At 40.3% G+C, this 16,590-nt stretch overlaps 1 protein-coding gene across 2 annotated transcripts in view; it reads right to left on the reverse strand.

The window, feature by feature from the left end:
- Positions 1–2,220: 2,220 nt before the first annotated feature.
- Positions 2,221–16,590, reverse strand: part of sdha (succinate dehydrogenase complex, subunit A, flavoprotein (Fp)) — a 48,099-nt gene continuing 33,729 nt past the window's right edge. For both annotated transcript variants that reach the window (XM_043688951.2, XM_043688950.2), the window contains exons 11-15: positions 11,947–12,065; positions 9,518–9,629; positions 8,087–8,217; positions 4,367–4,480; positions 2,221–3,265 (exon numbers count right to left, since the gene is read on the reverse strand). In XM_043688951.2, coding sequence (XP_043544886.2) covers positions 3,179–3,265; positions 4,367–4,480; positions 8,087–8,217; positions 9,518–9,629; positions 11,947–12,065 — 563 coding nt within the window. In that variant the 3' untranslated portion in view covers positions 2,221–3,178. The remainder of the gene's footprint in view (positions 3,266–4,366; positions 4,481–8,086; positions 8,218–9,517; positions 9,630–11,946; positions 12,066–16,590) is intronic.

A 16,590-nucleotide genomic window follows, 5' to 3' on the forward strand; every position in this document is an offset into this window, starting at 1 on the left:
CTAAGTTCTCGTCTATAGCTTGAATCATAGGTTCTAGGACCAATCACCTACTTGCTGCATGAAAATTCTGTAGCATTGTATAATCACTTAGTGATTTGGGGATGTGGCCAGTCTATATTGATATTTATCTGTGCAAACAAAGCTTCATTTACAGCACATGGTGTGGATTGCAATACCTTGGGCAGTTTCCTCACCTTTATCCGGTGTCCGGTTTCTGAAGGCAGGAGCTGTTATGAGAATACATTTCCTTCTTATCCCAGGGTCCCATATATGCTGACAACATCCAGCTCTACCACATCACACTTCTCGATGACCCCATCATTGCAAATTTATCAGAGCACTTACTTAACATTTAATACAAAGATTTGATTGAAGAACATTTCTGCTCATCCAATGTTATGAGTGAAAGCAATTGTTTTTGGTTTCAGTTCAAATCTCTTTCCTAGCTAGTACTAACTCCATTCCTTTTCCTAGCAACAATCCAAAATTCAACCAGTCTGCTCACAACCTCTATGTCACATATAATCACAAGATAAGCTTTTGACTTCATCTGTGCCAACAAAAAGCACTCATTTCCACTTCAGCACTGATGCAATTCAGCTGCCTCTGGAACCCTCAAGAATTACTTTGGTGCTTCTAGAATCAACTGATCCAGCATATTTCTGACTGATATCCTACTCTGTAAACTTGAGCTTGTTCAAAACACTGCTATCCATGTCTTTAGTTGGAAATCTCATTCTACTGTCATCCTGTGGCTGCAGACCTATGTTAGCTTTCAGCCAACAAAATCTACACTTCAAAATTCTCATCCATATTTTCAACTCAGTTTGTGATCTCCACGCTCTCTAGCTCTGTAACCATATCAGGCCTCACAACCCTCTTAACTGCACTCCAACACGCACCTGAGACACATATTGGGCAGCATGGTGGTTCAGTAGTTAGCACTGTTGCCTCACAGCGCCAGAGGTCTGGTTTCAATTCCAGCCTCAGGCGACTGCCTGTGTGGAGTTTGCATGCTCTTCCCCTGGTTTCCTCCAGGTGCTCCGGTTTCCTCCCACAGTCCAAAGATGTGCAGATTGAGTGAATTGGCTATGCTAAATGTGCAAAGTGTTCAGGGATGTGTAGGTAAGGTGCATTAGTCAGGGGAAATGTAGAGCGGTAGGGGAACGAGTCTGGGTGGGATACTTTGTGGAGGATCGGTGTGTACTCGTTGGGCCAAAACTGCCTGTTTCCCCACCGTAGGGATTCTATTCATTGGCAAAGATGATGTCAAGTAGCTTATTTCCCCTCTTCTGGAGGTTATTGCACCACCTTCTGGAGACCTAGTCTGGGAGACATCCTTCGGGATTGAACTAACTCTGCCACAGTAGTGCGACTGATCCATTCGGAGTGCTGGACGTTATAATTCCCATCCTGAGTACACATTCCCTTGTTATTCTCAGGTCTTCAGACTGGTGTTCAACTGATTAATCAGCTGAGGGAGGATGATGACCAGCAGATTTACTTTCCAATTCATGACAAGATTGTTTGAAGACTTTGTGGAGTCCAGAATCAATCTTGAAGACTCCAGGATTATTCCTTTCTGTCTATCTGTGTCCCACCTTTGGTAAGTCCGTTCTGCTGATGAAATAGGACACATTGAAGGATGGTGGTTGAGGAATGAGACAATGGCTCTTAAGAAATGATAATTGTGTGTGACTTGCCAGAGACAGTTTTCTCATTTTGACACAGCCTCACCAGATCTTCCAAAGGATGATTTTTCTAGATTGAACAGGCTAACTGTCCATTTGCAGTTTCCAAAGCCAAGCTCGATGCCAGTGGTCCATTGGATTTCAATCTTATTTGACAATCTGCAGTGGTTTGACACAGAGCTGAAAATGTGTTGCTGGAAAAGCGCAGCAGGTCAGGCAGCATCCAGGGAACAGGAGAATCGATGTTTCGGGCATAAGCCCTTCTTCAGGAATGAGGAAAGTTTGTCCAGCAGGCTAAGATAAAAGGTAGGGAGGAGGGACTTGGGGGAGGGAAAGTTTGTCCAGCAGGCTAAGATAAAAGGTAGGGAGGTGGTTTGACATACCTTAGTGGACTTCTAAATCAGTTAAGAGTCAAGCACATTGCGTCAAGAATCATTTCTGGGTCACTCCGGGTAAACATAGCAGATTTCCTTCCCTAACACATTAGCAAACGAGATGAGGTTTTACAACATTGACAGTTTCATGATCATTAAGGAGATTAGCTTTTAATTCCACATTTATTGATTACATCAAAACTTCCTGAGTTGCCAGGTGAGGTTTGGATCATGTCTTCATAACATCAGCTCAGGCTTCTGGATTGCTAATTAACCAGACAACTATAAAATCAATTTAAGCTTCAAATAAATTGTATGTTCAAATAAAACATACAAGTCATAATAGTCTACAATACAATCAACATGAATAGAACTTCATACACCCAAAGCACACCATTATTCTTGTTCAGCCACCGTCACAGCGCCAGAGACCCGGGTTCAATTCCCGCCTCAGGCGACTGACTGTGTGGAGTTTGCACATTCTCCCCGTGCCTGCGTGGGTTTCCTCCGGGTGCTCCGCTTTCCTCCCACAGTCCAAAGATGTGCAGGTTAGGTGAATTGGCCATGCTAAATTGCCCGTAGTGTTAGGTAAGGGTAAATGTAGGGGTATGGGTGGGTTGCGCTTCGGCGGGTCGGTGTGGACTTGTTGGGCCGAAGGGCCTATTTCCACACTGTAATGTAATCTAATCTAATCTAAATGCTTTTGACCTGATTTTTAAAAAAGTCCTACTGAATTGAACATCAGTCAAAGGGTATAATATTCCGACAGAATAATTCAAAGTGGATTTTACAATTTCAGTAATAGTCATGCAGCATTGCAAAGGAATTATTTTTTATAAACCGTTAGATAAACCACTGGCATCATTAGAATGCATGCTCTTTTATGGAATTCATCAATGCACTATGTACAGAGTACTGTTCCTATGGCTTTATCACTCACACTCATACAAAAGATGTTTACGTTTTACAATTTACATATTGTTATAATACATAGAATTCAAAAAGGATGACATTTTGCCACTGAATTAGACTTTTATTAAATATGTTAATAGGGAGCTATCCTTTTTTTTAATTCCCAGTTAAGCATGTAATGATTTAATGGTTTTGTTAGATTTAATAAGAACGAATTGCTGGTGGAACTGTGGCACAGTCTTTTGCATCCAACGTTGTGTCAATTACAGGTCTGTATTCCAGAGTAACCTGGAATTTAAAACAAAAACATGCTCAGAATAACAGACGTGTGGCCTTTTACTATCTCTCTAATTAACTTCAAGCAACAAACTCCAAGGATTGGGATTTCTTTGGAGGCTTTCAATTTTCTGTGGAAAGTGATCCATAGATACAATTATACTCCTCAGGATATCAATCCCCTTTCAGAAAGATCAAAAGAATCATTCAGAGTTTGCTAATAAATCAACAAACAAGCAAAAGTTTGAGAAATACTGTCCAGTCATAAACATGATGACCTTCCACCCTCACCACCATCTGCTCACAGACTTCCCGACCCATCAGTTTGAAAACTTTTATACAACTAATAGCTAACCACATGAAAGTTGACAAAAGAACATAATTTTAATTTAGTGCATTCATCCTCTACATTTATACTTCACCTTTCATCATAAGCACATATTCCTAATTAGTGTATCAAAGAAAATTCATGTGGAGTCTCATTAGAAACATGGAATTTCAGATACGCTACTTAATCAGATTTCCTACTGCACAAAAGTTCTCACACATTAAGTCCTTGGCTCAATGGTTGCATTCCAGCATTTGTCAGCTGGTGGAGGGTTTGAACCACATTCCAGATGGTCCTGGTGAGTGAGGACTCAAGTTCTGGTGCTGAATTTGGGCTTATACAGGATAAATAAATCAACTAATATGAAAATGATCACAGCCAAAGAAGGAGAATTCACATTGCAGTCTGTTAATCAATCTGAAAATCTTTCTACTACTTCAAACTTCAACAGGGAAGTGTATGAAGATACAAAACCAAACAGTTTTATATCAAATAACTGATTTCATATCTTCTGCTAATATGAAGGCTTATAAGAGCTGTCCGCAATTTTGTGACCATTAATTTTAAAATAGAAAGTCACTGGTAGAATACTGGTAATTTTATTGCGTGTGCAGCGGTTTAGATTCATTGTCACAGAAGCACTTGTAATACAGACCTGATATTTATAATTTGTAATTACAAAAAAAAACATGCTTTTTATGCATCAATATTTCAGTGATAAAAAGCATTCAACAAATCTGCTTGTTTCAAACTATCTTCCATTTGCTGCAGTCAATAAGTCTCACCTTTCCAGTCTTGGGATCCACATAACAGAGTGTGTGCTTTCTCCAATGTTCATCAAATGGTTTCTTCTCTTGGTCTTGCAATGGCTTTGAAAAGTCATACTCATCAATTCTCATCTAAAACGAGAACAGAATACAGAAAGAGAAAAATATTCAGATGAACTCATGGCAAAATATTCTCAGCTCTTTGCCTTTCAAATAAGGCTTCTTTGCAACTTATTTCTTTACAAATGAACAGTGTTTATTTTTGCATTTCTATAGCCTTAATGTACACTGTTGTTCCGTAATTTTTACCCTATCCCCCTAGCACTTGTTTTACCACAAAGGGAAACATCTATCATGTCAAGCCATGGTTTTATTAGTTAGCTGGGGTTTTTTTTGATTTTTTTAAAATCAAAGAGATTTCTCCTGTACTCTATTCATCTTTTAGATATGACCCATTACTGCTGCCTTGTCAATATAATTTCCAGTTTTCTTCCCTCATTTCATACTTGTTCCCTTGAAATTAGCATCCCCACCGCACCAAACACAATACTCCTTGCTCTATCTTACTTATGCTTTTCTCAATTATTATTTTAATGATTTGCATGACATTAATCAATACCTTTTTGACATTTATTTCTCTGAACTGATCTGGTTCATTTCCCATCACTAGATTCAGCAAGATTATGGTCTTGTTGGTTTATGTAGTGGGTGAGAAATGAGTACTTATTTCAAATCGTTTCCGTTATTTTGAGACCATCAAATGTTATATTTGCTCTGACTAGATCATTGGGCCAGTTCCAGACTTTATGGCCCTCTCTCTTATAAAATATTAATTAGGTGTTCTTGCTCATATTCCTCAACAGCCTTGTTTTCCAGTAAAGTATTGATCTCTCTCGTAAACATTTGTATGGCCTTCTGGAACAGCACAGTCTACCTCCACAAAACAGAGTGAAGATTTCCTCCCGATTTACTGTTAATGATCTTGGATCAAATTCGAGAATTTTTGTTTGTAGTCTACACTTTTTTTTAAAAACGAGAAGGCCTGTGGATCAGTTGGTCAGATTAGAGTGTGTGGTGCTGGAAAAGCACAATAGGTCAGGCAGCATCCAAGGAGCAGAAAAATCGACGTTTCGGGAAAAAGCCCTTCATCAGGAATGACGCCTCATCCCTGCTGAAGAGCTTTTGCCCAAAACGTTGACTGTCCTGCTCCTTGGATGCTGCCTGACCTGCTGTGCTTTTTCAGCACCAAACTCTCGACTCTAACCTCCAGCATCTGCAGTCCTCACTTTCGCTCAGTTGGTCAGATATCCAGTCTTCAATGCAGAATGATACCAAAAATGTAGTTTCAATTTTCTTGTACACACTTAAATTCCTCTCCATTAAACTCTTAACACTATGGCAGTCCCAGCCTATGTTTGGCAAGTTAAAATCCCCTACCATAACCACCCTACTTCCAGATAACTGAAATCTCCATGCAAATTTGTTTCTTAATTTCCCACTGACTATGAGGGAGTCTATAATATAATCCCAAGTAAGGTGATCATCCCTTTATTTTTCAACTTTCCTCGTTGTATTCCCAGGAACAAGTACAGCAGTAATGCTATCCCTTGTCAAAAATGTCACCCCCCCACCCCCCTTTCAATCCTTCCTATCATATTTGTATCCTGGAACATTAAGCTGCCAGTCCTGTCCATCCCTAAGCCATACAGGAAATCATGTCTCATGACCTTGATTTAGAGTTTTTTGAAGAAGTAACAAAGAGGATTGATGAGGGCAAAGCGTGATCTATGTGGACTTCAGGAAGGTGTTTGATAAGATTCCTAATCAGAGACTGGTTAGCAAGGTTAGATCTCATGGAATACAGGGAGAACTAGCCATTTGGAAACAGAACTGGCTCAAGGTAGAAGACAGAGGGTGGTGGTGGAGGGTTGCTTTTCAGACTGGAGGCCTGTGACCAGTGAAGTGCCACAAGGATCGGTGCTGGGTCCACTCCTTTTCATCATCTATATAAATGATTTGAATGAGAACGCAGGGGCTACAGTTAGTAAGTTTGCAGATGATACCGAAATTGGAGGTGTAGTGGACAGTGAAGAAGGTTACCTCAGAGTACAAAGGGATCTCGATCAGATGAACCAATGGGCTGAGGAGGGTCAGATGGAGTTTAATTTAGATAAATGGGAGGTGCTGCATTTTGGAAAAGCAAATCAGAGCAGCGACTTATACACTGAATGGTCAAGTCCTATGGAGTGTTGCTGAACAAAAAGACCTTGGAGTGCAGGTTCATAGCTGCTTGAAAGTAGAGTCACAAGTAGACAGGATAGTGGTATGCTTTCCTTTATTGGTCAGACCATAGAATAAAGGGGTTGGGAGGTCACATTGCAGCTGTACAGGGCATTGATTAGGCCACTTCTGAAATATTGTGTGCAATTCTGGTCTCCTTCCTATCGGAAGGAAGTTGTAAAACTTGAAAAGGTTCAGAAAAAAGACTTAAGGATGATGCCAGGGTTGAGGATTGAACTCAAGAGAGAGGCTTAAAAGGCTGAGGCTGTTTTCCCTGGAGCGTCAGAGGCTGAGGGGTGATCTTATAGAGGTTTATAAAATCATGACGGGCATGGATAGGATAGATAGACAAAGTCTTTTCCCTGGGGTGGGGGAATCCAGAATTAGAGGGCATAGGTTTAGGGTGATTATTACTGGACACCAGTCATGTGAAATAGATACAATGCTATGTATTTGCTATTTTGATTCATGGCAAACAGTGAAAAAAATACATCTGTGCTCAGTAACTAATTTATTTATTGCTACAAGACCGTTTATATTTAATACTACTTGGAAGACTTGAGTTTTGAAGGATTGCTGAAAGTGGAATTTATTCCAATTCTTGTGGCCAAACCTGAAGTGGCTTTTGAAAGAGGTCACTGACATTTCACTATGGAAATTTTAGATTTTTATTTAAACAAGACTTCCTAGAAGTCACATGACTAGTGATAAAGGCTTGTTTTGCTGTAGACCCTGCTGCTGGGGCTGTTTTGACCAGTGACTGGTTTGGGGAGGTTCTTGTTTTATCTGGTTGACTTGAAGAAAAGCTTGCTAAGAACAGATGGAAGAAAGCTTCCTATGCTGTCTAGCAGATCTGTTCTGTTTCTAAAAAGAAACCGTGCTGCATCAGTTCAGGGTGAAAACTATTTGTTCATCTGAAAGTGTGATTGAAAGAACTTTGAGATTGTACTTCCCAAGTAAGCAGAATCCACAAAGAACGACACACGATTAGTGATTAAACACACACTCCAGAACATCACAGCAACTGAATCCCCAACAATCTCCACTTTATCCTTTTGCCTTCAAGAATAACCCACTGGTGGAACATTATTTCTTCCAAAAGTCAGTCTCTGCAGCAAAATCCTTTTTATCCTCCTCTTCCACAAAAGAGCACAAGTGCGTGCGCTTGCTCGAGGGGTTTGGGGATATTTAAAAGGGTAGGTATTTTCATGTTGACATTACTAATAACATATTCTCACCAATTATTGCATTTTTGAATAAATTTGGTTTTGATAATAACTTCATTATGTTTATTCAGAAACCTGATTGATATTTTTGTTTAAACTCTAAATTAGATAAGGTTTAACTGATCATCTTGGTATGTTGCAAACCATGGACAAGTGGGACTAGTCTGTACAGTACTAAAGATACATTTGACAGTGTGTGACAACATGACCACAAATGTAATTTTACTCAAACCTTGAAATCCTCTCTAGCGTGTGCTCCCCTGCTCTCTTTGCGAGCCTCTGCAGCATAGATAGTCTGAAGGGCACAAAGCATCAAATTCTGCAGTTCCAGGGTCTCAACTAGGTCAGAGTTCCAAACAATACCTGAAACAAGCAATACCGTTCTTATTAAACACAAAGTAATGGTTTGGTAGACTGGACTCATAAGGTTGTTGTTGTTGATAATGGTGCATTTGATACTTACACATGGCTGATCTAACCCTGGTTTGCTAAATTAGTTTAGAGGGAATCAAAAGTCAACCACAGATGAGTTCCATTAAGTTTTAATAATAAAAATAGGTCATCATTCACATCAATTTTTTTTTTGGTGCCAGCCACAATTTACCAGATTTATTACATTCCTTTGTACAATTTGCCATAGTGGGTAATCCAGAAGGTTAACTATTGCATACTGTATCTATTCAAAGGTGTTTCATTATATGCTGTAATTTTAGATTAAAAAATGATAAATTTAGGACTGGTGAGATAGATATATTTAGTTTGCTTAGGTGAATTGCTTAGCAGCATTCCTCAGGAGGCTGAACAACATCCAGTCTGTCTGATCAGCAGTCACTCATCAATTTAACTGCGAACACCCTGTAGTTACAATGTGTGTTATCAACTCACTAAGAATTATTTGATATCACATCCCAAATCCAAACCTTCAACTACCTAGAAGGGCAAGGGTAGCAGGTGCATGAGAACACCATCACCTCTAGTCTCACACCATCCCTGTACCTTCATCACAGCTGAACTAAACCTTGGAACACTCTACCAAAAAACACTGCAGAAATACTTTCCTATGAATGACAGCAGTACAAGAATCAGATAACCAACTATCTCAAGAATAGCTGGACAATTAGCCTTCCAGTAACATCCACAGTCTGATCAATGATTTTAAAAAAAGGTTATCACTGAAATAATACAAGATATTGTTGTGCTAAGCTGCAAAACTGGAAGTCAAAAAATTTGGTAGTATTAACATTTGCAGTGCTGAGCTGGGTAGACAATACTGCACCTTCAGCTGGGATCTCTAAAATGTTGAGGGGCTCTTGGATTAGCTTATTTTGCAGTAAAAGAGATATTACAATTCTGATCGCAACAAAGGTGTATGTATAAAATGAAACTTGAATAATTCATAAATAATTGAATGAATAATTTGAGGGAGAACTTTGAGATTTTTCTTGTGTTTGACGTGGAGGCTTACTTGCAAAGTAGTGTCAGAAGTGGAGTGAGGAATAGCAATTCTATCTGCAAACTCAAGCTAATATATAGCAAGGATCCTATGAGAATTAATCCTTTTGAAGACAGTTGGGCTAACAAATATAGGGCATCCAAAGTTCTGGTGGTAATCCCTCGAGTAATAAATAAGAGAATTTCAGCCGGCAAAAGAAAATATATCTACCTCTGTCAAATGTCTTGATGTCATCCAGAGAGCTGTACAAATTGCTTAACTGCTCACAACCTTCTTTTAGTACAGAGCCTGTGCGGAACACAGCTGCGTGACTTTGCATGCACTGTTGAAAATAAGAATTAAAGCAATTATCAGTCTCAAGTATAGCTGTTGAATTAGCAATTAAGAGTCGGCCACATCAAGCTCTTGCTAATGAGCAGGAAGATCCTTTACCAAGAATGTCAATTTTATACATACCAGGTAAACTTATAATAAGATGCTTACATTTATGTTTTTATCATTCTATTCACAATTGAACAACACTTTAATTGACTTGAACTGGGTATCTAACACTCTTTCTGGGGTGCCAAATCAAAACAGGCTGAAAGCATAAACTGAAATATAGAAGAATGTTAATAGGACATCTTTAATCCAGTACTCAGCAGTTCAGCAATGTGGAACGAACCAGTTTCACTGTATGTGTCTGAGTTGTGAGCTGTATCCAGACTGACAAATTCTAAAATAAAACCATCTATGTTATGGTTCACTGGGGTAGTGAGCTGGAAATCAAACCCTGCACTTCCAATGTCATCACAAAAGTTTTATGAAGTATGCAAAATCACCCAATTATCTGACTTTTAGACCGAGGTTGTCAAAGCATGGTCCAGGTTTCTGTAATGAACAAGAATTACTGTTTACTACAAATAATTAGACTATAACTACAGGTAAACAGTTACAAACCACTGGCACATAACACTACTGATTAAAACTGTAATCCTCTTAGAAACAACCCTCTTTATACAGGCACAGCACATGGACAGATTTTATTAGCTAAGGATATCAATTGTTATAAAGCCAAGGTGGGTAAGATAGAGTTGAAACGCGTATCAGCCATGACGTAACTTGATGATGGTGCAAGGTTGAGGAGCTAAGTAGCCCTATGATTTAGAAAATTCATAAATTGTAAGTTATGTCAATGAGTAAGTGTGAAAGTAATGTCTGACACTAGCACTTTCTCGTTTCATGCAGCATCCATTTAAAATTCAGTTTCAGGAACTGGAATTTCAAATCACTGACGGCCTGATCTGTAGCCACATAAAACTTTCAGTCACTGAGCAATAAATTCTTAAGCAGTTGCCTGTACTAATCAAAGCAACTATGTGATCTACTTTCCTACAATTACAGTTAAGAGGTTATAAAAAATGATTTGGATGTGAATATAGGAGGTATAGTTCGTAAGTTTGCAGATGACACCAAAATTGGAGGGGTAGTGGACAGCAAAGAAGTTTACCTCGGAGTACAACGGAATCTTGATTAATGGACCGAGAAGTGGAAAATGGAGTTTAATTTAGGATAACTGAGGTGCTGCATTTTAGAAAGGTAAATCAGGGAAGACTTACACACTTAATGGTAAGGAACTGGGGAGTGTTGCTGAACAAAGAGATCTTGCAGTGCAGATTCATTGTTCTTTGAAGGTGGAGTCGCAGGTAGATAGGATAGTGAAAGTGGCTTTTGGTATGCTTTCTTTTACTGGTCAAAGTACTGAGGATTGGAGTTGGGAGGTCATGTTGTGGCTGTACAGGACATTGGTCAGGCCACTTTTAGAGTATTGCATTCAATTCGGATGTCCCTCCTATTGGAAGGATGTTTGAAAATTGAAAGGGTTCAGAAAAGATTTACAAGGATGTTGTCAGAGTTGGAGGGTTTGAACCATTGGAAGAAGCTGAATAGGCTGGGACCGTTTCTCCCTGTAGCATCGGAAGCTGAGGGGTGACCGTATTGAGGTTTATAAAATCATGAGGGGCATGAATAGGGTAAATAGATAAGGTCTTTTCCCCGGGATGGGGAGCATAGAGAGCACAAGTTTAAGATGAGAGGGGAAACATTTAAAAACTGACGTAAGGGACAACCTTTTCACGCAGAGGTTTGTGCATGCATGGAATGAACTGGTAGAGGTTATGGAGGCTGGTACAATTACAACATTTAATAGGTATCTGGATTGGTATATGAATAGCAGGGTTTAGAGGGATATGGGCCAAGTGCTGGCAATTTAGGATATCTGGATGGCATGGATGAGTTAGACCAAAGGGTCTGTTTTCATGCTGTTCATCTCTATGACTTGCTTAGTAAATTACACAACAGCAATCTCGATATCACAAAATAAATACAAATTTAACTTCACTGGACACTTGTAAGAATTCATCAAACATTTATTTATAACTTTAAAATCCATAGACTAGCCTATTGTAGAAGCCAGGATTTAACAAGTCAAAGGACTAGGCCCCCAACATTGTGCTAACTAGTCTTTAATGGTGTTGCAGGAGTAGAATTTGTTTGAGGATAAAGCTCTTGCACTTTCAGCAATGTTATTAGAACACACAAATTTCAAAACTATATATGTACCAGTTGGAGAATTTGTAAAGTGGCTTCTCTTCTCTCACCTTCTGCATGCCAATTCTGAGCTCAGATGTACGAGTATTTCCATCAGCAAATCGCAGCTTGTCAAGATTGGCTACAGACTCCTCTCCAGCATTTGGTTTAATCGGTGCAACAGCATCTCCTGAGTTCACAACAATAAATAACAGCACTTCAGATCTCAAGAACTTATTTTGAAAGGACAGAATAAATTGAATTTCACTGGGAAGAGACTTGAAAATAATTCATCAAAAGGAAATTTTCTTTTTTAGTTGCAATATCTTTAAAATCTAGCAAGGTGTCAAACTTTAGTTTACAAAGAAAGTGCAAAGACTGCAAGATACAATGTTATCATTTGGTAGCTCTCAAATGGCATGAGGGGTTTAGATTCAAACCCACTATGGACTCCATCATGTAATCTAGGCAGATTTTACATGCAGTAATAATAGAGGTTTACATGGTAAAAACAAGGAGTGCAGATGCTGGAAACCAGAGTCTAGATTAGAGTGGTGCTGGAAGAGCACATCAGGTTAGGCAGCATCCAAGGAGCAGGAAAATCGATGTTTCGGGCAAAAGTCCTTCATCAGGAATAGAGGCAGGGTGCCTGCAGAGTGGAGAGGTAAATGAGAGGAGGTTGGGGTTGGGGAGAAATTGGCATAGAGTACAGTGGGGATGGAGGTGATAGGTCGGGGAGGGGAGTGGATAGGTGGAAAGGAAGATAGGCAGGTCTATAAATAAGGAGGCCATCTGGTGTGTTCTGTGGTGGAACTGGTCCTCCTGGAAGCAGATACAGCAGAGGTGGAGGAAGTGGGAATACAGGATGGCATTTTTGCAGGAGGTAGGGTGGGAAGAGGTGTAATCCAGGTAGCTGTGAGAGTCAATGGGGTTTCCAGCTCAGTACTGCCCTCGTGACCTGTCCTACCTGCCTATCTTCCTTTCCACCTATCCACTCCACCCTCCTCTCTGACCTATCAACTCCATCCCCACCCCAATTCACCTATTGTACTCTACGCTACTTTCTCCCTACCCCCACCTCCCTCTCATTTATCTCTCCACTCTGCAGGCACCCTGCCTCTATTCCTGAAAGGTCGTTTTTCCTGCTCCTCGGATGCTCCTTGCCCTGCTGTGCTTTTCCAGCACTACTCTAATCTAGGGGTTCACATGGTCAGTCATGCAGCTTTTCAAGTGACAAACTGTGCATGACATTTGGTTCACAGAAAACCTAAAGGCTGGATACCAATATGATGGCTGATTTAAACAGTAATACTATCGCCAGTTTCTTTAACAAACTAGTTCTTGCCCTGCCCTTCTTACACATGCAGGTTTGTTTTTATTAAAACTGAAATTATCTATGTGAAACTCCCAGGACTGGTTTGAACCACATTTTTAGATCTTTATGGAAGAAACTGTATTTAATCCATGTACAGCATTTCTTTCCCCCAAAAGACTCCATTTATTCAGCATTATATAACCAGAGGACAGGAGAAATAAACACTAGTGACAGTTCAAATGCTAAAGCAATCTACATGAGTTAACTATCTGTGAAATCTAAAATCTACAGCCTAACTGGCAATAGCAGACCAGTGTTGGTAATTGTGTTTGAAAGCAATACTGCTGAGACACAAATTGTTTGTCTGGCTGTCTCCCCCACGGCAAAATCCTTGCATGATTTACTCTGGTGTAGCTCTCAGTTAAGAGGTCTTGTGGCACAGTGGTTTCTGCTCAGGGCCAGAAACTCCAAATTCAAGCCCACTTTAGGACTAGATGGCCGAGGAAGGTATTTGTAATGCAGCCAAATATGCTAGGCATTAACTTAAACATTCTTCTAACATATGCTAATGGCTGGCAATAAAAGCCTGAGAAATTACTGGTCTGCCATGTCAGAAAAAGAAATTGGAATCTTTACCATCGTGCTCCAGGCTACAAGCATATGTGCATGAAACCATTAGCCACAGCAACTTGTACTCCTTGGAAAGTACTAGTTAGTTCAGTTGGCTGGTTCATTTCAGTGCCAATAGCACAGGGCTCAGACGCTATTCTGGTTTGGGGGTGTAGGGGGGCAGGCGGTTTGGAGACCGCCTCCTTGCCCTGCCCATAACGGTGCTGGGAGTCAGGCCTGTTTTTGGGCACAAAGCCAAGGAGCAGCATTCAGTTAAGCATAATCCCTTTTCTGCCATGAGTCTTGCACCTAACAGTAAAAATCAGGATTAAAAGGAATAAAGGAGATCAGTAATTAAAACTTGCGGAACTACTCATTAGAACAGTCACAGCAAGTTTGATTTTATTCTACACTACAGCCTGCAACTTTCTATATACATTTTCCCTGCTTCTGATTACACATATTTTCAAAACTGTTAGGGAAAAATATTACTAGCAGCATGTTAAACCTTTTTCCAATCTTAAATGCTCTGAGCCACAACATAGTGTGGTTATAGTGTCTGAATCCAACTTTTCCAGTGCTGGTTCTTGTAAAGTTAAAAATGTTTATTTTAAAAAATTTCTTTGGCACATGGCCATCATTGGCTTGCCCAGTATTTATGACCCAACTCCTCTGAAGAAAGTGATGGTAGCAGTGCCACCTTCTTGAGCATTGGCATCCTTGGGGTATGGATACACCCATAGTGGTGTCGGGAAAAAGTTTGACCCCGTGATAGTGAAAGAATTGTCATATAGTTCCAATTTAGGATGCAGCACAGCTTGGAAGGTTAGTTGCTGGTGGAAACGCTCCCACGCATCCACTGTGGGAGGTTACGGGTTTGGAAGGTGTTGTCACAGGCACTTGGTGACTTTCTATTGGGCATCTTGTAGATAGTACGCACTGCAGCCATTGTGCGTCTGAGATGGGGAAAAGGAATGTTTAAGGCGGAGGATATGGTGTCATTCAAGCAGGTTACTTTGTCTAAGATTGTGTCATGCTTCTGCAGTGTTGTTGGAGCTGCATCCATTCTGGTAAGTGGAGTGTATTCTATCACAGAATATTCCCACTTGTGTGCTGTGGCTCGTGGACAGGTCTAGTGGAAATAAATACATTACTCACCACAGAAATCCCAGTCACTGACCTGCTCTTGTGAGCATTAGTATTTATAGGGCTAGTCTAGCTCAGTTTCTGGTCAATGGCAAACCCCACTATGCTGACAGTCATAGATACACCATTGGTAATAACATTGAAAGCTAAGAGGTGATAGTTAGATTCTCTCCTGTTGGAGATGGTCATTCACACTACACATAATGACACTTGCCACTTAAAACACAAGTTCAGCCTGCAGAAGGACATGGACTGACTCAGTTTTTGAGACACAACCAATTGCAATTTACACTGTGTAGTTATCAGCAAACATCCATATTCTAATTTTATGATGGAAGGTTGGCAATTGAAGAAGCAGCTGAAGATGGTTGGGCCTAGGACGTGACCCTGAGGAACTCAGGGGTCTAGAGGCACAGTGGTAGTGTGCCTATCTCTGAGCCAGGAAGCCTTGTCTGCGCTGAACAGTTTAATTAGAAAATAGCCATCCTGAGGAACTTCTGCAACAACACCTGGAATCAAGATGACTGACCTCCATGAACTATGACCACCTTCCTTTGTGTTAGGTAAGATTCCAACTAGTGGAGGGTTCCTCCCAGAATTCCGATGAATTTTTGCCAGGCTGCTTTGAGGTCACTCTCATTTCTCCTTGAGTTAATTCCTTTTGTCCCGGTTTTGACCAAGATTGCAATGAGATCAGGAGTTGTGGCGCCTTGGCAGCACCCATACTGAATGTCAGTAAGCAAGTTACTACTTAAACACTGTCAACCATCACTTTGCTGATGATTGAGAGAGCGAACGAATCGAACAGTAAGTAACTGGGTTGAGTTTGTCTTGCCTCTTGTGGACTGGATATAACTGGACAATCTTTCACATTGTTGGGTAGATGTCAGCTGTACTGGATTAGCTTGGCTGGGGCACAGTTAGTTTTGCAGCACGAGTCTTCAGTACTATTGTTACATTGATGGTCATAGCTTTTGTGGTATCCAGTGCTTTCAGCCATTTCATAATATCACATGAGTAAAGTCTATCAACTGTGGTTCAGAAGACCTCATGACACTTCTAGCTAAAGATGATTATAAATACTTCAGCATTGTCTTTTGCACTACGTGCTGGGCTCACACAGATTTGTAGAGCGCCTCCTGCAATTTTGTTTTAGAATTGCCAATCACCATTCATTACTGGATGCAGTATGGTCTGCAGAGCTTAGATATGATAGTTGTGGGAACACTTCCTGCATTCTAAACAACATAAACAGAATGCAATAGAGTAAGTGGAGTTGTAGCTTTGCCAGGTTGACACCTCATATTTTGGTAAGCCTGATATGCCATCCTGCTCTCATTAAATTTATTTGGCAATGGTCAACAAGAAGCATCAATTTCAGATAAATGATTTAGATGTGAACAGAGGACATCAAAATTAGAAATGTAGTGGACAGCGATGAAGGTTACCTCAGAATACAACAGGATCTTGATCAGATGGGCCAATGGGCTGAAGAGTGGCGGATGGAGTTTAATTTAGATAAATGTGAGGTGCTGCATTTTGGAAAGGCAAATCAGAGCAGGACTTATGCACTTAATGGTAAGGTCCTGGGGAGTGTTGCTGAACAAAGTGACTTTGGAGTGCAGGTTCATAGCTCCTTGAAAGT

Source organism: Chiloscyllium plagiosum, unplaced genomic scaffold, assembly GCF_037043375.1.
Source record: "Chiloscyllium plagiosum isolate Xiang-an unplaced genomic scaffold, Cpla_swu_hap1 HiC_scaffold_4, whole genome shotgun sequence".
NCBI lineage: Eukaryota > Metazoa > Chordata > Chondrichthyes > Orectolobiformes > Hemiscylliidae > Chiloscyllium > Chiloscyllium plagiosum.